General features: G+C 33.0%; 3 protein-coding genes across 9 annotated transcripts in view; 2 read left to right on the top strand and 1 right to left on the bottom strand.

The window, feature by feature from the left end:
- The window catches only part of LOC111638038 (SLIT-ROBO Rho GTPase-activating protein 1-like), a 35,176-nt gene extending 32,181 nt beyond the window's left edge, over positions 1-2,995 (top strand). For 6 of the 7 annotated variants that reach the window (XM_023383665.1, XM_023383670.1, XM_023383669.1 and 3 more), the window contains 5 exons: positions 46-151; positions 232-453; positions 527-603; positions 682-862; positions 929-2,995. In XM_023383665.1, coding sequence (XP_023239433.1) covers positions 46-151; positions 232-453; positions 527-603; positions 682-862; positions 929-2,003 — 1,661 coding nt within the window. In that variant the 3' untranslated portion in view covers positions 2,004-2,995. The remainder of the gene's footprint in view (positions 1-45; positions 152-231; positions 454-526; positions 604-681; positions 863-928) is intronic. The other variant, XM_023383666.1, reaches the window with a different exon arrangement.
- A 433-nt stretch (positions 2,996-3,428) lies between these two features.
- LOC111638028 (general transcription factor II-I repeat domain-containing protein 2B-like) lies at positions 3,429-6,882 on the top strand. Its single transcript, XM_023383651.1, has 2 exons — positions 3,429-3,452; positions 5,018-6,882. The coding sequence occupies exons 1-2, from the start codon at positions 3,429-3,431 to the stop codon at positions 6,773-6,775; spliced, it is 1,782 nt and encodes a 593-aa protein (XP_023239419.1). The 3' UTR covers positions 6,776-6,882.
- Positions 6,883-11,180: 4,298 nt separating this feature from the next.
- LOC111638029 (putative adenosylhomocysteinase 3) overlaps positions 11,181-23,040 on the bottom strand; it is a 69,189-nt gene continuing 57,329 nt past the window's right edge. The window contains exons 9-15 of the mRNA XM_023383653.1: positions 18,318-18,364; positions 15,968-16,038; positions 15,778-15,872; positions 15,600-15,698; positions 12,599-12,746; positions 12,398-12,518; positions 11,181-12,299 (exon numbers count right to left, since the gene is read on the bottom strand). Coding sequence (XP_023239421.1) covers positions 12,293-12,299; positions 12,398-12,518; positions 12,599-12,746; positions 15,600-15,698; positions 15,778-15,872; positions 15,968-16,038; positions 18,318-18,364 — 588 coding nt within the window. The 3' untranslated portion in view covers positions 11,181-12,292. The remainder of the gene's footprint in view (positions 12,300-12,397; positions 12,519-12,598; positions 12,747-15,599; positions 15,699-15,777; positions 15,873-15,967; positions 16,039-18,317; positions 18,365-23,040) is intronic.

Consider the following 23,040-nt stretch of genomic DNA (forward strand, 5'->3'; position numbering starts at 1 on the left):
GTAAAAATATCAGAAAAAATAAATATTAAAACAAATTTTCTTCAGAAGTTGAGTCCAAACATGAATTTATCAACAAAGTCAGAGATGTGGTTAGTACATTACCTCGTCCTGTCTACGTTGTCCTACGATATTTGTTTGCTTTTTTAAATCAGTAAGTTGTAATTTGGTTCTTGCCATTGTTTTAATACTGTTTTTTTATCAAGCTAACAACTTAAAATTATGACTTTTTAGTTTGTCAGAATTCAGCGACGAAAATATGATGGATCCTTACAATTTAGCCATTTGTTTTGGTCCAACGCTCTTGCCTATTCCAGAAGATAAGGACCAAGTTCAGTATCAAAATCTGGTAAATGAATTGGTTAAGAATCTTATAATTTATCAAGAGGAGATATTTATGGATGATGGAGGAATCGTGTATGAAAAATATATTAGTACTAATGTTCCTGATGAAAAGTAAGTAGTAATTAAATGGTTTTCAACTCATTAAATGATTTTAAATTAAAATAATCAAATTTTTATATTGCAGTGATGTGGGAGAGTCGCCTCTTGATCAGGCTTCTGATCACTTAGATTCTGAAGCAGACATATTACCAAGTGAAGATGGTAGATTTTTTTAATAAATTAGTTTTTTTGTTTATTTACTGAATGATATATTTGTATTGACGTTTAATAATTTTTTAGAGGGTGAAACATTGGAGGCTATTGCCCAATTTGATTTTACTGCACGTTCTGAAAGAGAATTGTCATTCAAAAAAGGGGATACCATACTATTGTATAGTCAGGTGTCCAATGACTGGTGGAAAGGAAGTTTCTGCGATCATAACGGTTTAATTCCAGATAAATACATCCTCTTGAAAATAAAGTAAGAATTAACATAAAGAAATTAAATTATTAAACACAGTATACTGACAATACAAGTTTCTTCTAGGGACGAGGATAAAGAAAGTTGTGACAAGAGGAGGACTAGTAGCAGCAGTGATTCGTTAACCGGTGTCAGTCCCAAGACTTACTCCGATTACGGATCAAGCGAAAGGAGCACGGATGGCCAATATGGCGAGTCACAGAGTAATTCTAGTCTAAATCCTACCAAAACTTCTGGCGAAAGTTTATCCTCTCATAGCAAACTTCAGGTGCCAGTATCTTCTCAGGATAATCATTTTGCCCATTCTTCGAACGCCGACGAATCTTTGGAAGACACGTTTAAAGTCGACGCTTCGGATTTCAAAAGTACGTCTTCCCAGTATTCTTCCAACGAAAGGAAGAAGAAAGAACTTTCGGACGATCTAGATTCGGCTCTGGCCAAAGTGTTCTGCAGTATTAACACTCTAGAAGAGAAAACTGAGAAGAGGAGTCACACGCAGTGTCAGGACACTCCCGATCTGGTGATGGATCTTCCCATCAATCCATCCAGTCCCACAACGGGTTGTAAAGATTCCTCAAAAGAATCGCTGGACAAGAGCGAGTGCGCCAATCTTCGCAACGCCACCAGAAGTTCCGACAGCCCGGAAATGACGGCGGCAGAGAGATTCGCCATGTCTAACCAGTGCACCATGAAGAAAGGTTCCATGTCTCGCAGTGCCAGTCACGTGTCCAGTCTTCCCAGATCTTCGGACGCACAGACGCAGACTTTTCGTACCGTCAAGCGTAGTGCCAGCACGGGAACCGATTTCAGTCCCTCTTCCTCGCCGCAGCTTACCGTTCAAGGGAAGGATCTGCCGGAAGTGAAGAACCTGGAGGGCTTGTCCGAGAACGTGGGGTGCCAGAACGAAGTGAAAGTGGAAACGGTGGAAATCACTTGGACGTCTCCCCACAAAAAAGCGGACATAGTGCCACAGCCCAACGAGGAATCGTCGGACGCGCGGAACGTGGTCAGCGGAGGCGTGTCCACATTTAAACCACCGGTCAAGGTCAAACCCCCGGTCATGAAGAAACCCACCATTATTCCTTCGCCGGAACCATCGAGAAGATCTCAGGAAAGAGAATTTAAACAGACGTCTTTTTGAATATTTTTTAGAAAATGGACGAAAAAACAAGTGATCTAGAAAATAGCACAAAAAAAACGGTACACAAATTTTTGTATGGTGCGTAGAACAAAATATCTCAGGATCCAAATGGTGATTAGCTTTAACAAAGTCACGGAACAGAGAGTAAAAAAAAGAAAAATCTATATATATGCTCATTTTTTAAGTCTCCAAACGGATATACCGCATCGGCCTTCTCCTGCCTTAAAACAGTGGGGTGATTTCGACAACAGACCGAAATCCTACGGTACTTTTGTTACGAAACCCATCCGTGACTTCGTTTTGTTTTCTTATTTTAACGACGAAATTCGGAAGACCCACGTCTTCTCGTGTAGATAAATGTAATTTAGCTAAAGGATTTTTTTATTTCTATACCATAATTAAGTCGTCGCATCCGTACCAGCGATTCAAAGCGTGCGTCGAATATTTTTAAGTCATAGTTAGTATCTCCGGTTGGTCTTCAGATTTATATATATATACATACATACAAATTCACACACACACATATATATATATATTAAAGAAAAATTTTGAATCCTTTATGCATTAGTATATTAAAAAAAACATTCTGCATCAGATGTAAATGTGCCAAGATATAAGTGCATCTGTTATGAGGAATAAATAATTTTGTATTTGCAGAATAATGTAAAAACAAAACAAACCAAATCGATGAATTTTGTTCCATTTTATGTTTTGGCAATTTTTATAATCGAGGATATTTAATCGTATAAATGTTCTTGTACGAGATTTAGACAAATTGAAAATTTGTTATACGAGTAGTCGATAGAACGTAATTTTCTTGTGGGATGCGTGCGTTTTTTTATCGAAACTTTTGCTACTGTCACGAGGGGAACACATCTTGTCACGTAAGCAAACAAAAAAAAGAATTAGTGACGGATGCCTTATGCTTTTACCTCCTTTGTACAGTGTTGTAATAAAAAGAATTAATAATAATAAACAGGAAGATAACCAAATTGTCATTTTCTAAGATTGCCAAAGGACTGAGTTGCAGTCAGCTGATTTCACGCGTAACTGAAATGCCAGTTTATTATTCCTGTCGGCCTGATCTTATGCCAATTTCTAAGATTTTACGTAAAGAAACATTATTTTTTGACAACTTCGTTAACAATTCCTCGGATTATGTCGGGGTCAGGCCGAACCCATTACTTATAGAAACAAAAAGACCGTAGTGCCCATCGGGCGAAGAGAGTCAAAGGTCTTGCAAACGTCACAAAAACTTAAATTTATATCTAATGTGCATGTGGAACCTGTAAAAATTGGGCGTTTCGCTTGTTTCCTATCGGAAATACTTTGCGAATGCACGTATTTTAGCGATTTATCAACTTCTGTACTTTTTTTAACTCCTCCCTGTGGGCACTAAGAGGACCTCTTTTCAGCAGACCCATTATGGATTTGGCCAGGCCCATAATGGTGAGGGACGGATTCGATCCCGGGTCCGTAGAGCGATAGTTTGGGGACCCCACCTTAACCGATCGGCCATCCGGCTTAACTTTTGCACTAGAAACTGTATCAATGATTTTCCTATTAAAAATATATGCGTAATTACTATATAACTATTATAAGTTACTTAGGCCTTAATCCTGGGATAAAGTCGATACGAAAGATGAAACGTGTGTAGCGACAATCAAATGAAATGGTAAATCCAGCAACGAGTTGCTCGACTTTCTCGGCAACATTTAAAATTTTGGTGGCGCCATCTGTTACATTTTTAACTTATAAAATGGGGGAATGCTTAATTTTGAGGGTAGAGACGATCCTACTGGATAGATACACGACCCCCGTTATCTCCCCACTCCCTCGACCTTTAACCACCAAAATTTAATAGCATCAATCCTCCTAATAAACAAACTTCTTTGCAAAATTTCAGAAATTTTCGACAAAAGCACAGGCGTTATTAATCTTCAAACAAGATGAACAAAATTGTGCCCCCCCCCCAATTCACACATAGAGAAATGACTCGAATTTTGTATTTCTGGACGTTTCAAGATGTCCTGAGTCCAAAAATAAAAATCTGGGGCCACTGTATAACAGCCAGGAAAGGAAAAAAGTTGCTAGCAAAGGAAGTATGAAAAATTTTTCTTAAAATTAAAATCAAATGAATATCTTCAATTCTATAATCAAATCCCAGAAAAAAAGTTTACCTGTCATTTCTCGACCAGAAGCAATCTCCGCATCTGCATTTCCTAAAATTTTACGAAAGAGCTATTAAAAAACCCATGGTTTCAAAGGAACAAAATTTTGAGTACAATGTCAGAGAGAGCTCAAAAGGTGCAAACTACTTAATATTTATATATTGCCAAAAACCTCTTAACTTTACAATACATTAACGCAAAAAGAAGACCCGCTGTCACCTCTAATTACATCGATGATTTGGACAAATGTTTCCTCTCGGATGATGAAACATTACATCCTATGGAAATAATGCCTGCGCAGATAATATTGTGTTGCTAGCATCCACCCTTATTATCCCACAGAGAAAGCTGAACCAATCTAAAGAATTCTTCAATACTCTAAACCAGGGATGAGCAACACGCGGCCCGTTAAACATGTTTATGCGGCCCGCCAAGCATTTTTTAAATTGAATTTATTTTATCGACTTTCTCCCATCAATATATTGTTATAAAATTATTTATAATAAAATGGTAGTACATACTAAACCGAAACAATTTTTTGTGACGAGTTACTCACTTGTCGGCGACTTGTTCAAACATGCAATACGAACGCGCCGCGTCTGTTCTTGTTTGTGTTTGCTTCACACAATCAGTCAGACCCGTAAGCTGTTAACTAGCAATTTTAGCAATTCTTGTGTTTCTTGAAAGGAGTGAGTGCAATATTATTGTCAAAAAGGTAATATTAGAGTTTTCTTTCATTCAAAATTAAGTTTTCCTATAAATTTTTTTAACTTTCAAATTTTTAATCCATAATAGCATGTCGGAAAAGCAAACAAAAAAACGGAAGGTTGCGGATGAGCACAGCATTTCCAAGAAAAGTGGAAATTTGATTATTTTTTCACTTTCGTCGAAGATAAAGCTGTATGCTTAATATGCTCAGAGACTGTGTCGACATTAAAAGAATATAACATAAAAAGGCATTACGATACAAAACATGAACAACAATATAAAAACTTAACAGGACAACTCCGGATAGATAAGTTTAATCAAATGGAGAAAAACTTGGGAAAACAACAGGCTATTTTTAAAAATCAAGCTATTTTATCAAATACGGCAGTAAAGGCTAGTTTTGTTGTCAGTCAAATACTGGCAAAAAAAATGAAACCCTTTGCGGATGGAGAGATGATAAAAGAATGTCTGACTGCTGTTGCAGAAATAGCATTTCCTGATAAAATAAATATTATTTCAAACATTAGTTTATCAAGATTCACCATTGCAAGGAGAATTGAAGACTTGTCCGAGAACATAGCAACAACGCTTCGTGAACGCATTGCAAAATTCGAATACTGTTCTTTGGCACTTGATGAGAGTTGCGATATTAGCGATACAGCACAACTGGCTATATTTTTACGTGGTATTGACACCAAATTTAATATTACCGAAGAATTGTGTTCACTGATTCCAATGCAAGGGACTACAACCGGCAAAGACCTGTACGATGAACTAAAGTCTGTGTTGGAAAATTTTTCAATTTCATTAGAAAAGATTATTGGTATATCGACAGATGGAGCACGAGCAATGTCAAGCATGGAGGTAGGAGTATCGGGAAGGCTATTTCAAGACATTAAGAAGGTCACAGGAAGGGAAATATTCGTTAACCACTGCATAATTCACCAGGAAAATTTGTGTGCGAAAAGATTGAGTTTGCCAAATGTCACAGTACCAATAATTAAACTAATCAATTTTATAAAGTCGCGCGCGTTAAATCACCGTGAATTTAAAGAATTCCTGAAAGATTTAGAAACTGAATATGGCGACGTGGTTTTTAATACCGAAGTACGTTGGCTTAGTAGAGGTGCAATGCTAAAAAGAGTATACAACTTAAAAAGCGAAATACAATTGTTCTTGGATATGAAGGGATATGCCTTTCCTCATTTTGGTAATAAAGAATGGATGTGCGATTTTGGGTTTCTTATCGACATGACTCAGCATCTCAATGATCTTAATGTGGAACTTCAAGGCAAAGGACAGTTTATTCACAATTTGTATGATAAAATTCAGGGCTTTGAGCGCAAATTAAAATTGTGGAAACAGCATCTTTTGCAGAATAATGTGTCTCACTTTCCACATTTAGAAAAAGAAAACGTTACTACTTCTCAAAAATACGCACAATATATAGACATTTTAATCAACGAATTTCAATTACGATTCCAAATGTTCAAAGCTGAGAAGACAGCGGTTTCCATGAAAATGTTTTCCTCGCCATTTAATATCGATGTGGATACAGTTCCCGAAGACTTTCAAATGGAAGTGATTGACATGCAGAATAATACCGATTTAAAAAATGTATTTTTCTCAGTAAACATCGAAAATTTTTATAAATCTTATGTGAGCCCTGAGAAATTTCCGCTTTTGACGAAAAATGCAAAGCAAATGATGTCTCTGTTCGGAAGTACGTATGTTTGCGAACAATTATTTTCAACCATGAAATTAATCAAAAATGACCACCGATCAAGACTGAGTGATGCACGATTAGAAAGCTGCGTACGTGTAGCTACCTCATCAATTCCGGCTGATATTGATCAGCTTGTATCGAAAAAACAGTGCCAAATTTCTCATTAAAAATTTCAAGTAAATTCGTTTTTCTGTTCTTTTCTTGTTTGTTTTTATTTTGCATTAAAATTTGTATATGAAATCTTTACTTTTTTTAAATTTTATATTTTTTTATTCTAATGTTTATTATAAATAAAGTTTTGTAAATTATTAATAAGTGTTACTTTATGTGCGGCCCGCCAAAAATCATAAAATTTAAATTGGCCCGTTTGTTTTATTTTAGGTTTAGAGCAGGGGTGAGCCAATCACTCCTGCTCTAAACCTAAAACAAACGACTCCCAAAAAGCACGCAGGCTTCTGGCTTTCTATTCTTTCCACATGTATCAAGGCGAACATAAATTATTGACGAAACACTATCTATAGAATAGCGATGAATCAAGTATTATAAGAGATCCACTTGAAGATTATTTCGGATTTTACCATTTGGAATTCCGAAAGACCGAGGAGCTTGGAATGGTAGAATTTCGTGCGACAGTTGAATATCCGAGAGCATGTGTCGATGATAAGTATTTGACGTGGGACCCGGGGCTCGAACTTACAACTACATTTACGAAAATAACAAGGACCATTTATGAGAATAGCTTCATTTGGAGATTATTCTATGATTGATATAACATTTAGTGGCACGAGATTGTTAGATATTGAACATTAAATCAACAAGTATGATTTCATCAATTGAAGTGTTCTAGTTTTTTTTATATTTCACTGTCCTTCACCTTACAAATACCCCTAATGATTATATTCAGAATTGAACAATTATTTTATATGGTTCAATTCTGCGCCAAATATATAAAATATATTTGGCGCATCCATTAATTTACATTTCGTCGCTATAAACGACACCGTTACATAACACCAACGCCGCTTCCCAAAATCTAACCCCTAGGTCCTCCTCCTAGGAAGTGGGAACGCTATTAAATTAAATTATCTCGAACTAGGTAGGCCCAGCGTTGCTCGGGCAAAAGTAACGATAGCGAAGATTAAGATTATTACGTTATAGTCAACCTTACCCATTTTCACAGAATGCAAGAATTGGGTCCCCCTGTTTCCAAACTAATTAGAGAATTTTTAAATGAGTCTAAAAATATGTTCGATTTCCCGCAAAACGAAAAAAACTGCATCTGCGTCTTGCACGTCACTTTTTCTTAACAATTCCATTGTTGACAAGTCCATTGTTCACACTTCCATTGTTAAGTAACACTTCCATCAACAATGGAAGTGTTAAGACTGAATCCTGTCCCTCTATCCCGTGGGGAGAAATTTCGAAAAATCCCTTCTTAGTGTGCGTTCTCATGATGTACCCTAACTGTGTACCAAATTTCAACTCCCAACCGTTTGGGCTCTGCGATTATTATTATTATCTACCCAACTCGATTATATATATAGATGGGACAAAAAAGAGCTCTGGTACGCTAGATATATACACGAGGTTTCAAGGTCGCATGTCACGTGATAAAACGCACGTTTGCGCCGCTCCTTCGCCATGTTTGTGGTCTAGCATTCGCTTGCTTAGTTTACACCAGGCTTGTTATTTGACAGGTTGGCAGCGCCTTTTTTTCTATATAAACATAATAGAACTGCAGTATTTTTATATCATGGAGAAAGTTTAAAAAAGATGCTTTTCTGGTGGGCTATTCTTGCAGTCTGACAGGACAAGATGCTGTTCTATATAAAAAGAAAGTTTCATTATGTCAAGGTGTCGAACCATACGAAGTCAGCCAGTATCTTCGTTGTAGATCAAGAGTTGTGGCCTAATGTAGAATTTAGTAGCATCATAAACTATTTGATTTTGACGACAAATTACCACATTTAATTTACTTTCTAAGCTTTCATTTGTGAAAGCTTACAAATCTTTAGAGACCCATAACTATCTTACAAGTGGCTGTGTTTCTCATGATTATATGCTGTTTCGTAACGCTTATGATATGCATTTGGGTTGTGACCACTCTCATACCCCACGTATAATGTTGACACCCAGTCTGGTGATGAATCATCATATAATGAGGAAGGTTTTCCTTTGGGGTAAAAAACTTTTTCAATAATATATTATTATGACAATTTAATATTAAATTATTTTTATTAATTTATATAAAAACTAGCAGATGAACCCGCCGTTGCTCGGGCAAAAAATCGCGAGAAAGGAGTTAGATAGATGAAAATCGAGACCAAATATGGAAAGCTTAGGCAGGAAATCTGATTATTGAATGTATATAGAAATTAATTGATTTACAGAAATTCGATAAATATTTTGTGGTGGGATGTACGACATTATCTAAGTTAGAAGTAGGTAAACGTAACTGCCGAGTTTAATAGGAATTGATGAAACGACCTAGGAGTGTATAGCGAACAAACATTCTCATTTATATAGATTAATATTAAACAATATTATAAAGAACTTATCATTACGGTATATTATATATAAGTAATAAAAAAGAATTTGTCAGGAACAATTTGAATGTTACTACGTAATGATTATTTGTTACTAATGTAAAAAAAGTCATTGTAATGTTAATGTTCTCACCAAAATAATCTAACTTGGCTAATGTGTAAGTGAACAATGGAAATTATTGGTTTATATCTTAAAAAATACACACACTTTTATTTATGTAAATTACACTGGAAGTGCAATTGGTTCAAAATGCATTTCTAATTTTTCATCTGCTAAGCGATTATCTTTGCTTAACACTTCAATATTAACTCTTACTGTATATTTATTACAAGCACAGATCAAATTTTACATACGGATCCGTATGTAATTCTACATTGTGTTCAAGAACTGCCGTGAATCAATAACTAGTAACGTTTGGCTCAAGGCGACCTGCCGGCGGCTCCCCTCCGGGAGGAGTCAGTCTTATGTACGAACAATCGGGACGGGCGCCATGACAGTATACGTATCTAAAATCTAACCTTATTTAACTTCATGATACTCATGCAAAAGTTCATCTAATCATTTATTGATAATTTTTAATCTGATTTATCGCTTACCTGAAATGAAATGTTTCTGACAAACTCGTGTATTGACATTCATTTTATCCGTATTGAAATTTTTCCGGTTAATTCTAGAGATTGCTTTCGTCGTAAAAGCTTCTCGGTTAGGGGTTCTCGATGAAAAATAATGCCAGGAATTTTAAAAAAAATGATATTCCTTTGTTCTCGAATGAACTATAGAATTACACCCAATTACACAAAAATTCACCATTGTGATATTCGCGACGAATACTCGTAAACAACACAAGAACAACAGATAAAGCGCTGTCTGGCGAGGAATTAACCTAATACAACGTTGCCAGATATTCATATTTAAACTCAATTCAATTTTTGATTTTAAAAAATATGAATTCGCGACAGGGTATATTTGCAGTAATTCGTAAAGATTGCCAAAAATAAGACTCGGTCGAGATATCCTAGCAACAGTATTACAATCAAGATAGTAAAACCATGATCGCGGTCACAGAAAAATATCACCGCGATTAAAAAGGAATAAGCCAGATATAAAGGATGGAAGGAAAGTTGTGTGTGGCATTGCCAGTTCTAATTTTTAAATTTGTATTTTTTTTTTCTGTTTTTAAAGGGTAATTTTAATTTTGACGACCAAGTAGCCTACAGTGAAAGGTCTTCTAAAGTTTGTATTTTGGAACACTAAAAGTGAATAAATAGTAGTTCCTTTATAAACAGACTTTGTCTTCAAATTTAACTTTAGGATTAGTTTCTTTTATATTTGCAGAATAAGACAGAAGTCATATTTTCTGTTGTTTTTAACAATGGAATTTTGGGACCCTTTCGATTAAGGATCTCAAAAACTCTGATTAGAAAAGGGCACATGCTCCCTGCAACACATTTACCCCTTGAAAATTTCCCGGATCCCTCAGAGCAGTAAGTTGGTGCTTTACTCGCTTCGGCCATCCGCCCTACAGATTTGGTTATTAAAAGTAACTTTTAAACTTGCACAAAATGTACAGTAATTCACAGCCAAGAATCATAAGTTAACCAAAAACAAATGCTCCTAATTAAATCATTTGTTTTTACCAAAGTTTTTGAAAATAATCTATAATTTTTATTATTTTAAAAACCTTTTATTACAATTAATAAGCATCAATTTGATTACATTTTAACAAATTTTTTTTAAAAACTTACCGGTTAATGAGAACCATAAAACCGATTTTATAGAATGATACCTAAATTACTCCACTGTATATTGGATTACAATTTAAATAACCCCAAAAAAAAATTTTTTGAGAATTTTCTTTTGGAAAACTAAAAACCTGTTCTTTCTTTTACTTAAAAAAATTACTTAAAAAAAACTCGTTAATATTGCAGGTAATGTCGCAGTAAGAAAGATTACATCAAGTTTTCCTTAATAAAAACATTATTTTAAGTGTAATTAACTATCTTACAATAAAGAATACATCATCAATAAACAAATGATTGGATGTTTATTTCTGTTATGTTACAATAACTAAATTATAGAGAGAAACATTTGAACATTTCTTTCAAAATATACATTAAACAATACAAACAGAATAACATTTCATTAAAGAATTTTATGGCTTTTTTTTACTCTAAAAAAAATATATATATGTATATATATATTTTTTCCTATGTTTGTTTCTCTGATCACATTCCACGATTCATTTATTGATAGTAGTACATATTTCATTAAAACTTAAAAACTATTCCGAGTTAATACGACACTCACAATAATAAATAATGAGATTTTAAAATCTGCAGAGTTCTAGCTAAACATTCCTGTTTGTATGTGTTAAAAATGGATTGCCTAATATTAATAATGACCTGTTTAAGTGTATAAGTAGCAAAATAATAATAATAATAACAACAATTTAAAAAAATGAAGTTTTATAGTTATGACACCAGCTAAAAAGAAAGATTAAAAGCACATCCAAATCTTTGTATCCTTAAACTTACTTAAGCATACGCAAGTGGAATGCCCTGATAACTAATTAAAAAAAAATAATAATAATAATAAAGTAACGACGACGACAACTGGAAACGTACCAGCATTTGGCACAAGAATGTACAATAAATGATCCTTATCTGAAATTAATACTCAACTGACAATGTTCTTGAAGATGCAAAACTACTTATCTAAAATATATGAAACAATTATTTGGAATGTGTAACACATACTCTTTGCTCTATTTTACAGAATCCATTTTTTACTTTGTGAATGTTCTAAATTACCACTTGTGACTGCCAATTATGTTTATGTCTTCATTTCGCTCTCGCTCTCTAACATATAATTCATTTAAATCAATATCACATCTTTTTTTTTTATGGAAAAGGCAATAAACATTCAATAAATTGTACATTTTTGAAAAAAATTTTATCCGCAGAAGGTGAAGTTGATTGCCAAGAACAACGTTCTTTATTCCCGTTCTGTAATCTATGGGTTGTACAGCTCCCTTTCCTTTAATCTGTAGTTAACAGGCAGTAGGTGGAATGTTTCGATGCAATGGAAGTGAAATGATGAATGCAGGCAATTCACGTAACTAATCAACAGCGGTTTGATTAATATCTAGAAAAGTAAAAGTGTCCGCATTTAATTATACTTAAAATATTGACTTCTAGATTTAAAAATATATTTAGAAAAGACTGCATAAATCTTATTCAGACCTGTAATAATTTGGCTTAAATGGTCCTGCTTTGTTTAATCCCATATATTTTGCCTGCTCATCGGTCAATTCGGTCAGATGCGCGTCGAACGACGGTAGATGTAAGCTGGCGACGTATTCATCTAACAAGAAGATAAAATGTAAGAACCTTTCTGCATATTTTCAATAAATTAATTAAAAGTAAGTAAGTTTGAAAACTTACCCATTTTTTTTGGTAATAAATAAACATCATTTTTGTATCTGCCTATTGGAGCATTATACAGTTCTATTAAAGCCAATGCTTGTGTGGCAGCAGTTATCGAAACCACAAAAGAGGGTATTGTGGAACAACTGAGATTAACTAGACGGCCCTGAAATCAAATTTCAAATTTTATTCATGTATCAGGTTATTCAAAAACACCAGACAACCAAATAGTTCACACAGTTTTTCAATGTTATCATTTCAATGAAACCATTCATTCACATTTATATCAGCTAGGAAACTCCCTGAAGCCAAGCAAGCTTCAGGACTTTTGCTGCTTTCATGCCACAAGAATGACATGCTTTTGAACAGGTTGTTGAATATATTATGAAAAATGGACTGTATATTCAAACCTGGTCCACATAGTTGTACATGTATGTTTTAACCTTCTTGGCCATCCAGCAAGCTCTACAGCCTTGGTTGGAAAATTCTATTCTATCTTCCATTTCTCCAGATATTGCACTATCCAATTAACACCTTTTCTTTGTTCTGAGCAATCATATGTTCAACTGTAAAGCACTGGAAATGTAGTTGGCTGCTTTCTTCACTTCTTAGGTGGTGTGCACACATTGCAATGACAGATTTTGCTTAATTTTTTATTACCACTCCCTTCTGTATACAATTCATCATCAACACTACCTTCTCCCCATTTGTGCAATCATATATAAAATAAATGTCAATTAACAACAGAATATTCCAAAATAAACGAGTTATTTTGTATGCACAAACACTCGAATGACTTCCCATCAGCATTCATCAACATCTCCATCTCAATGTCATCACAATAAATGTATGCCACTTTAGTATTGTGAGTGTCATTTACAAACTTTTACCTTGTTGGAAAAAAGGTTATATAGACTATGTTAGTGCTTATTCTTCTTTCACTTAATTTTAGCCTGAAAAACTGTGTGAATTTTTTTGATTGATCTATGACAGATCAAAAAATGTCTAATATTGAAGAATTTATAAAATTAGTTAGTTTTTAATACAGGTATACCTCGCCTTACGTCGGTAATTGGTTCCAGGAAAACGACGTAAGTCGAATTTACCTGTCTCCGAATCTACTTATCACTAGGAAAGCATTTTAAATAATATATGGTTAATAAAAATCTATTTTAAGCTTACAAACAAATAAATTTTAGTTTTTAATATAGTACAAAAAAAATAATCTAAATTTACAAATGCGTGTACTGTAAATACAGTACATACTTGTATATATTTTAATATGATTTTATGTGCTTTAAACGTTTATCTAGTGATATTACGACTTCAATATTTGTGGCGGACAGACGTAAAGTCGAATAAAATGACTTAAACTTGATTTTTATTTTTCCATATACATTTTAACAAGCGACGTATAATCGGGAACGACGTAACTCGAAACGACGTAAGTCGAGGTATGCCTGTACACTTAATAAAACAATATTTAGAAAATTTATCAAATAATTATTGTAGAAAGGAAAAAAAAAAATACAAAATCTGTGTAATCAGAGCAAGTGGCTTATCTAAATATCATCATCATCAAGTACTGACAATAATTTTGTGCATAAATTCTTTTCAATAAATTCAAGAAACTTATACATGTAAAAATATTTCAGAAAGAAAAGTTATTTGTTTTTGTCATATTTTATTTATTTATTTTTAATGATTGATTAAGAGCTGACAGATCTTTCCTCTGCCCTTCCCAAAATGCACAAAGCTAATTTTAAAAACAAGAAAAAATTTGCAAAAGTTCAGAATTATTTAAATATTTACAATTCTATATTTCATTGATTTAAAATGAACATTTTTAATGTCTCTGAAATCAAGATATTTCTTATAAGTACAACTGATATTAAAAGAAGTTGTTAGTTTGAGAAATAAGTAACAGCTAATGTGAGAGATCATTTAACTGCATTTCTATAATGTAGTGTGTCCACTGACCATAAAATATTCTTTAATGAAATACAAGTACACTTGTGCAGAAATTAATAATAATTGTTAAATTCATGAAAATGTTTGACTACACGATTTGTATCTGCATTTAAATAGTTCCATATTTGTTTCCAACTTCAAAACAATTCTGTACAATTGCTGTGTGCATTGGATGCATGGTAGTGCTGTAGTCGTGTCAAGAGACGGCAGTTAATGCATTGAAGCCAGACATTCCATAACTGCAAAAAGAGCATTTTTTTTGCTTTTACTTAAGTAAAATTGGCTTGTATTAGATAAATATGGCTCAAAGAACTCATGTCAACAATGTCATGCAAGGAAGAATCATTGGTCAGTTTAAAACAGAATAAAATCAAGTGACAATATCCCACAGTGTATCATTTCAAGAGTCTAGCAGAGGTTCCAATGGAATGAAAATGTTGGAAAATCCTTCAGCAGTGGATGCCCAAGAATTATAATGGCATAAGGTCGATTTTTGTCCACAAGTGACAGATGACATCCCTGCTACAGATCTTAGCATAGCCATAGTGTTAAGTATTTGCAGGTTTACTATATACAGACAACTGTATCAAGTGGAAATGTTCTTCCAAAGGCCAACAAAATTCATCCCATTGCTACTAGTGAGAATGCCCTTTCAGTGTGAAGAGGAGAACTTCTTTCTATCTCCTCATTCTCTTTGTTTCCTTCTCCTCTCCTTTCTCCTTCTTCCTCCAGCTAAACACTTAGTGTATGGCTGTTGTCTTTTATTATTTGTGGAGCAGAAAACATCATCCTTGGCCCAAAGAACTGGGATTATGTACTTTTTATGAACAAGTCAATAAATTAATTGATTCTTTTGGACATAATTTTTAACAAATTTTTGTAGTGAATGTCTTGGAATGTGCTGTTGAACTAAAATGGCATAGTTTGCTTCTATTCATATATGTGGAAAAGTAATAAACTATATCATCCTTAATTTTTGCATGAGTATAAAAAGTTTCAACAGATTATATTATTTCTAATACTTCTAAGATCAAAAATATACACAAACCTCTGCTAGCAAAACGATTCGCTTTCCATCCGGCCAGATGATGTGATCGACCTGAGATCTCACTTTTTCCCAAGTTAAATCTGGAGCTCTCAAACTTTGCTTTATTGAAATAGAAACAAGAATGTAGAATCATATTTTTAATTGAAAAAAATTATACATATGTATATATTATACTTACTACATCAATTTCAGTATTTGAATGGCCCATATTGCACACGATACAACCGTTTTTCATGACATTCATGTGTTCACGTGTTACTACATTTTTATTTCCTGTTCAATGTAACAAATTAAAAAATATACACACAATTTTAATTTGTTTATTTTAAGAAAAATTTTATGTAAGTACTAAAAAAAGTTATAATTACCAGTAGCAGTAATCACTATGTCAACAGAGCGTATCACTTCATTTATTTTCACAACCTTGAAACCTTCCATACTGTAAAGAAATACAAAATACTTTTAGCCAATATAAGGGCAAAATAATTCTCTTTTCAAGACTTAAGAGCAAATTTTCACCTTATGTCATGAAAAGAGAAGTAGTTATAACAGTACATCTAACTGTAGCAGAAAATCTGTTCAGTGATTCCCATTTCAAAAAGCATTTATATTTATGATGTTATGTTAATAGCTGTATTAATATACAAAAATTATTAACCCAAACAATGTGATGGTCAAATATTTACTCTTAGATTGTCACCACAATGTTAAAGTTAAGATCAGGTCGATTTAAAGTGCAGTATTCTTTCCATCAGAGAATGATATCAAAATTGCTATGTAGATGTCACTGACATATTTTCCACTGCCATTATGCACAAGTGGAAACCAGTCTTAATTGTTTAAGGATTACTATAATAAAGCTTAATGAATTGTGCCAATGTGAAAAAAGAAATAATAATACACAAAGTCAAAATACTGGCAACCAGATGGTTAAAACAGTTAAGAACAGGGTGCCTGCTACTCCAAAAATCTAACTTAGTTTCAAATCTGAATTGAAACCTCAGATATTTTCAATTTTACATATGATGAAGAACAGTGTCTACCATAGGCTCAAATGCATTGAACACTGTCATTCACCACCTGATTGTTCCATTGTGGTCCTGGTAAAATTCATGATGAGCATGAAAGATCCATACTTAGTATCTGCTGAATGGGAAGTTAAAATAATTTCATCATATTTTTGACATTTAACACTTACTAAAAGAAATTTGCACATCAATATATGTACATAATAATTTACATGTACTGTGAAGCAACAAAAATCTGGATTCAGTTGTCATAAAAATGGATATTAGCCCCTTTAAATGGTAACTTCACTTTTGATATTTTAACATGAATCATTCATAGTTTTTTTAATTTTGAAATTATGATTATACTTAAACAAAAAATACTAGCGATTCTGTAAATTATATTTTGAATCTTTGTAAGTATCTGTACATTCCTTGTGAAATACTGGCTTAAATTTACAATGTCTAAACTTTATTTATAGTGTATGGAGTTTACAATGCTTAAAATCCTAATTTACATATATATTTGAAAATTTGGACAAGCTGAAAATCTGAATGGGGTTGTTAAACTTGAGAATAGAGTTACACAAAAAAATCAAAAAAGAAAAAAGTGCATTTTTCATGATATAAATTTAGAAAATGGAAAAACATTTTAACATAATTAGAAAAATTTTTCAATGAATATTTTTTCATTGCAAACTGCTTCTTTACTTCCAAAAATGTACTGAATTTTGAAACATTTTAAATCAATAAAATCAAAATCATGTTAATAATTATCAAAAATTTGATAAAAATGCCATCAGAGTTGAAATGATTTTATATTAAAAGAAAATTCTTCAAATATATCTTATCTGAAAATATTAAAAAAAATGTTGAAATGATAAACTTTTATAATAAACTAGGACGAATCAGAAGGAGAGATGGATTAAAAAAATCGTTTGATACAACATAACTGATTTTTACATTTCATATGATAATATATTATTCTGTAAAGAATCGATGAAGCATGTCATTCAATATGTAAGCTTACTACATCAGATTTAATATAGAACTGCATGAAATTTGATTGTTCGGTTCGATATGTTAGAAAAATAGATCATCTCATATTTGGTGATACAATGTATGAAGTCAAGGAATAGTTGTATATGACAACTGTTGTAACTGTCACACTTATCCACTACCAGATTACCTCTTTTGGAATTATAATACACCGTATCACCACGTTTATGTTCACTACATGGTCTGGTGACAACGGTGTTCGATATATGGATCAAGTAGAAAATCCAAGAACATAAATCTTATTGTGAGCTTTGTGCAATGCTATAGAAGAAATATAAACACGAAACGTCTTAGAATTAAAGCAAAATCGGTAGAAATAGTATGTTATTTATTATTGCAATCAGTTTATTTTGTGTATTATTTAAACTAAACGAATATTAAGATTATAATAATAATTTTAATTTTCTTTTCCTAAATATTTCTCACTAAATACAAAAATAAAGTGTGAATAATATNAGTTTTTTACCGTTTCAAACGTCTTTTGGCATTCCTCTGACCAAATGAATCTTCGATTCTTTCTAAATAAATTGTGTAACGGCTCTAGAATTATTTAAACCCATTATATATTTTGAATGAAATAGTTAATTTTTCTTAAAAATTAAAATAGATAAGTAATTAAAAACATCATGATTTTAACAAAAAATTTACTTACGCATCAAGTACAGATTCTCGGCAGCAATACAGATTGTCAAATTTGGTCTGGAAAAAAAAAAATGATTAGTTGTAGATATAACATGCTTTTAAAGTACTGTGTAATTGTAATTAAAGTGTCCAATGCTATCAATTCAATTCAAATTCAATCTGGAAAATATTTAACAGTCCAAATGCAACCAAATTTGTTATGGTGACATTTCAGGACATGCGGAACACAGTTCCATGAAAAGAAATTGATACCAATATTCACAATTGACATTTTTGGCAATGTAAACAACAAAGAAAAAAAAGCAGTTTCCTCTAAATAAACACGGCAAAATACTGGGTATGAAAGTAGCCACAATCACTGAATGTCATTCTTATCAGTTATGGTAATCATCACAATGCCAAAACATGCATTTTTTTTGTGGAGTTGTTTTATGAAAACAATGGCAATGCTCCAACTGCACTTGAGGAATTTTGTCATCCAAGACCAAGTACCATTGACTCCACAATCTCTCAGGAGAATGAATCATATAATTTGAGGAAACTGAAGGTCTGGGAGTCCAATCTTGTTGAGGGTTAATCAAAGATTCACAGTCACTAAAGATGTTACCAGAGCTGTCATTGAATAGTTGAGGAATAATGTTGCAGGCTTCAAGTAGTGCAAGTCAGGGCAGTTTAGTATATCCTATAGCACAGTGTAGAAGATATTAAGAAAGTTGGTGCATTGTTATTCATATAAAATCAGCCACAACCAGCAATTGCTCATCACTCTGTCTTAACTGTCACCCTCATGTTTTCCAGCAGACTCTGCTATACATAAAGACTCTGCTATACATAAAGACTCTGCTATACATAAAGACTCTGCTATACTTGCCTAAAGTTTCAGTCTGATGTGGATTCACAGCCACATTTATCATTCAACCTTCTTCTTCAACTTTATCCCAATGGTCCTGAGACTGCTTAGAGATTCTGAAAGATTTTCAACACTTTTGTCATATGTTAACCTGAAACAGCAAGAGCACTTTCAGTGAACACTTTCGACATCATGGAGCACTTCCACATATTGGATTCTACCTACAGAAGTTTCTGCAACATTTCCCCAACAACAAAGTGATCAATCCCATGTTTTCTACTGCCTGGCCATCTTGTTCTCCAGATCTTAATCCATGTAATTTTTGGCTGTGGAGACACAAGAAAATGTGGTTTATCAAAGATATGTTGCAAATTTGGCTGGAAGCATCACAGAGGATCAATTACAGTTGGCTGTTGATTTCTACTTTACATTATAATCAGGTTTTTACACTTTAGAATGAGATTCACATTGAGTAGTATTTCCTGCATCACTAAGATGCAGGAAATACTACTCAATGTGAATCTCATTCTAAAGTGCTCATATACCTTGTGTTGCGCTTGCAATGTTTGTTGCAAACAACAAAGAAAATTCAATTATTAAAACCAATGGGATCGGTGGTAATATTAATATACTAAAAATAAAAAAAAATTTTTAGTTAAAAAACAAGTAAAATTATACTCTTTCNTTTTTTTTTTACAGAAATGGCTTCCACATATTCTGAAGTGCCATACCATGCTTACATTTAGACTGCTATCTTTCTATGTCAATGGTTTTCAACTGGAATGCTGTGGTACACTAGGGTGCAATAATGACACTTTAGGAGTGCAGCAAAATATAGTGCTGAACAGCGTCATAACACTTCTTAGCTTATCAGTAAAAATAATACAAAAGGCACAATAACTACATTGATAAAGAAGGGTGTCACAAGAAAAAATTACCAAGTTGAAATACCATTATTAAAAACAGTTTGAAAACAATGCTTATATACAGTATTAAACAAAAATACTTTATTTATAATCAGCCATACATCAAATTTTTTCATATTTTAAATAAGAATAAAAATTTTTATTAAAAAAAACAAAAATTTATTTATAAACAACAACTCAACAAACCTAATTTTTGATTAAAGCTCAATAATCTGCCAAATTATTGGGCTATGAATTAGCTAAGTTAATAAGTAGACACAAAGTAATTTGTCTACGAATAGAGTTAAGCCACTCATTTACTTCATATCTAATTAGGAACTTAGCCTAATCATAGCCTGAGAATTTGGCAGATAATCTGACTTTAAAGAATTTACTTACAAATTAACACAACTTTAAATTTGAAAGGTGTCCAAATAATAAATATTACCAAGCCAGTTATTACAGTCAATAATCAGTTTTGATTCATAAATTTACATATAGATGGTTGAAATGGAAAAAGGAATCATATTGCCACTTGAGACCCAGGATTGAGTTCTGAACAAATCTCAGAAATCTCTCTTCAGAGATAGAATGATCAGAGTATATTGAGTCCCATTCCTCACCATCAAGTCACCCTCATCAAGCACTTGGCCAATTCTATGATAAGCATGAAAAAGTTCCACTTACAAGGAAACTGTCAGAGTGTCTTTTAATAAATATTAATAAATTTAGTTAATAATATACAAACTCTATTTTAAATTTGTAATATTCACTAAAAGTGTTAATCAGGGTTAATAGCAATCAAATGTCATACTATTTCATATTAGTTTAACACAAATATGCAAATTTTTAGTAGTAAAAGGGTCGCAGAGGAAGACAACAATATTATATTTATAGAGTAGAATAAGGAATAAACTCAAATAAATGTTATATGAAAGATTAGATTGCAGCAGTTGGCAACATGGCATTTGACTGCCGTCCTCAACCTACATGAGTCAGACCATGGCTAACTCCATTTTTTTTTTGAGTGGATGTACTCTTGTCCAGTCACTCACCTTACCGCACACTCCGACCACTGTTTCCATGGTCGATGTAATTGTAACTCTTGTATATAGTTCTGTAAAAGAAACTAATATGAAATAGTACGACATTTGATTGCTATTAATCCTGATTAACACTTTTAGTGAATATTACAAATTTAAAATAGAGTTTGTATACTTTTAATGTAATTATTAACAAAATTTTATTAATATTTATTAAAAGACACTCTCCGACAGTTTCCTTGTTAATGTTATAGGATAGAATAAAAATTAACAATTCTACATATTAAATTCAGTATTAACAATGTATAAATAATATAAAACACGTATAAGCTCTGCAAGAAAATACTTCAAAATTAGAAAATTATGAAATATATATACAAGGGGTGCTCAAAAAGTATTGGACCTTTATTTTTCCCACATAAACCAATGGCAGTCTCTTTCAGTGGAGTTGTGGAGGGGACAGTCATGCACAGTCCTGAATTTTTTCCCGCCTGCAGGAAGCGTCAGTTGCTGGCAGTCGGCCTATGAGTGAGGATGTGTAGCAAGCTCTTGTCGGATTCCACTAAGTTGGAAAATGACTGAACAACGTGAGCAGTGATATCGCATCAAATTTTGCCAAAAGCTTGGCGATACCAAAGTGGAAATCATTTGCAAGATTCAGCAGGCTTTCGGGGATGATCCTTGAGGCCAAAAAAAGCGCGGCAGGTCCGCAGCAATGTCAAGGTCATGTTGACAGTTTTTTTCAATTCCCGTGGGATGGCGTATCCTAAGTAAGCACCACAAGGTCAAATCATCACAAAGGAGTACTACCAGGAAGTCCTTCGTCTTTTGTGATGCTGTGCAACACAAACAACCAGATCTGTGGTCAACCAAAACTTGGCAGCTCTATCATGATAACGCAACCGCCCATTCTGCGCATCTGATTCGGACTTTCATCGCCAAACACAACATTCCTGTGGTTCGTCACGCTCCTTACTCTCCCAACATGGCTCCATGTGACTTTTGGCTATTTCCCAAGCTGAAAATGCTGCTAAAAAATAACCTGATTTTAGTCAAGAGAAGACATCATGCGAAATGCGACAGACCGGCTGATGGCCATTCCAAAAGATGCATTCCAGCAGTGTTTCCAGCAATGGCAGGAGTGCTGAGAGAAGTGTATACATTACCAAGGAGACTACTTTGAAGGGGATTAGGGTTTTGTACCTCAAAATCAATAAATGTATTTTTTCCGACCAAAGGTCTTTTTGAACACCCCTTGTAAATTATAAAGTACAGTAGTGATCATAAAACATTAACTATACTGCTAAAAATCATTATGCATTGCTACATATTCAAATTATTTAAAAATCTCTATAAGGATACTCTGCATTTTAGGTTGAGTAAATTTTAAAAAATACAATGTCAATTAAAGTATTTATTTATATAATCAAGCACAAATGAATTTATTGGAATTGAATAAGTAAATTCACACTTTTTTAGAATGAACTAGATTTTTATATCTATATATCTTGAAGTTCTTTAAAATTTATACAATCAAGAATCAACACTATATTGAAAAGGAGATAGAAAATGATGATCAATCAAGACTTTAATTGATATTCACTTTTTACTGCTACTTACTGGAGTTTACTCTTTTAAAATTACTTCCCACTAAGCATTTTCAGACATTTTGTCCATCATCAGACAGTTTGTTGGGATAGAGTCTAGGGAAAAATAATTTAATTTGTATTTATAACTTCTAAAATTTACTTAATTAATTTGTAAAAGAACATTATAGGAGTATTAATTCTATATTTTTAGACTATAACAACTATTTTTACATGAAAAATAATTAAAATTTTGACAGCTATATTGAGAATTTCAAACTCACATTTATAAGATTATATATGAAAAGATATATTAAATTAATTTGAAGGAAAAAGTGGATCATTTGGC

The sequence above is a fragment of the Centruroides sculpturatus genome, unplaced genomic scaffold (assembly GCF_000671375.1).
Source record: "Centruroides sculpturatus isolate CEXI.00-Female unplaced genomic scaffold, Cexi_2.0 scaffold860, whole genome shotgun sequence".
In the NCBI taxonomy this organism is placed as follows: domain Eukaryota; kingdom Metazoa; phylum Arthropoda; class Arachnida; order Scorpiones; family Buthidae; genus Centruroides; species Centruroides sculpturatus.

Excerpts from the sequence above, each read along its gene's own strand:
- LOC111638028 (XM_023383651.1), top strand. The coding sequence starts at position 3,429 with ATGGATTTGGCCAGGCCCATAATG. Across the intron at positions 3,453-5,017 it reads ATTTGGCCAGGCCCATAATG|CATTTCCAAGAAAAGTGGAA; the intron begins GTGAGGGACGGA and ends GGATGAGCACAG.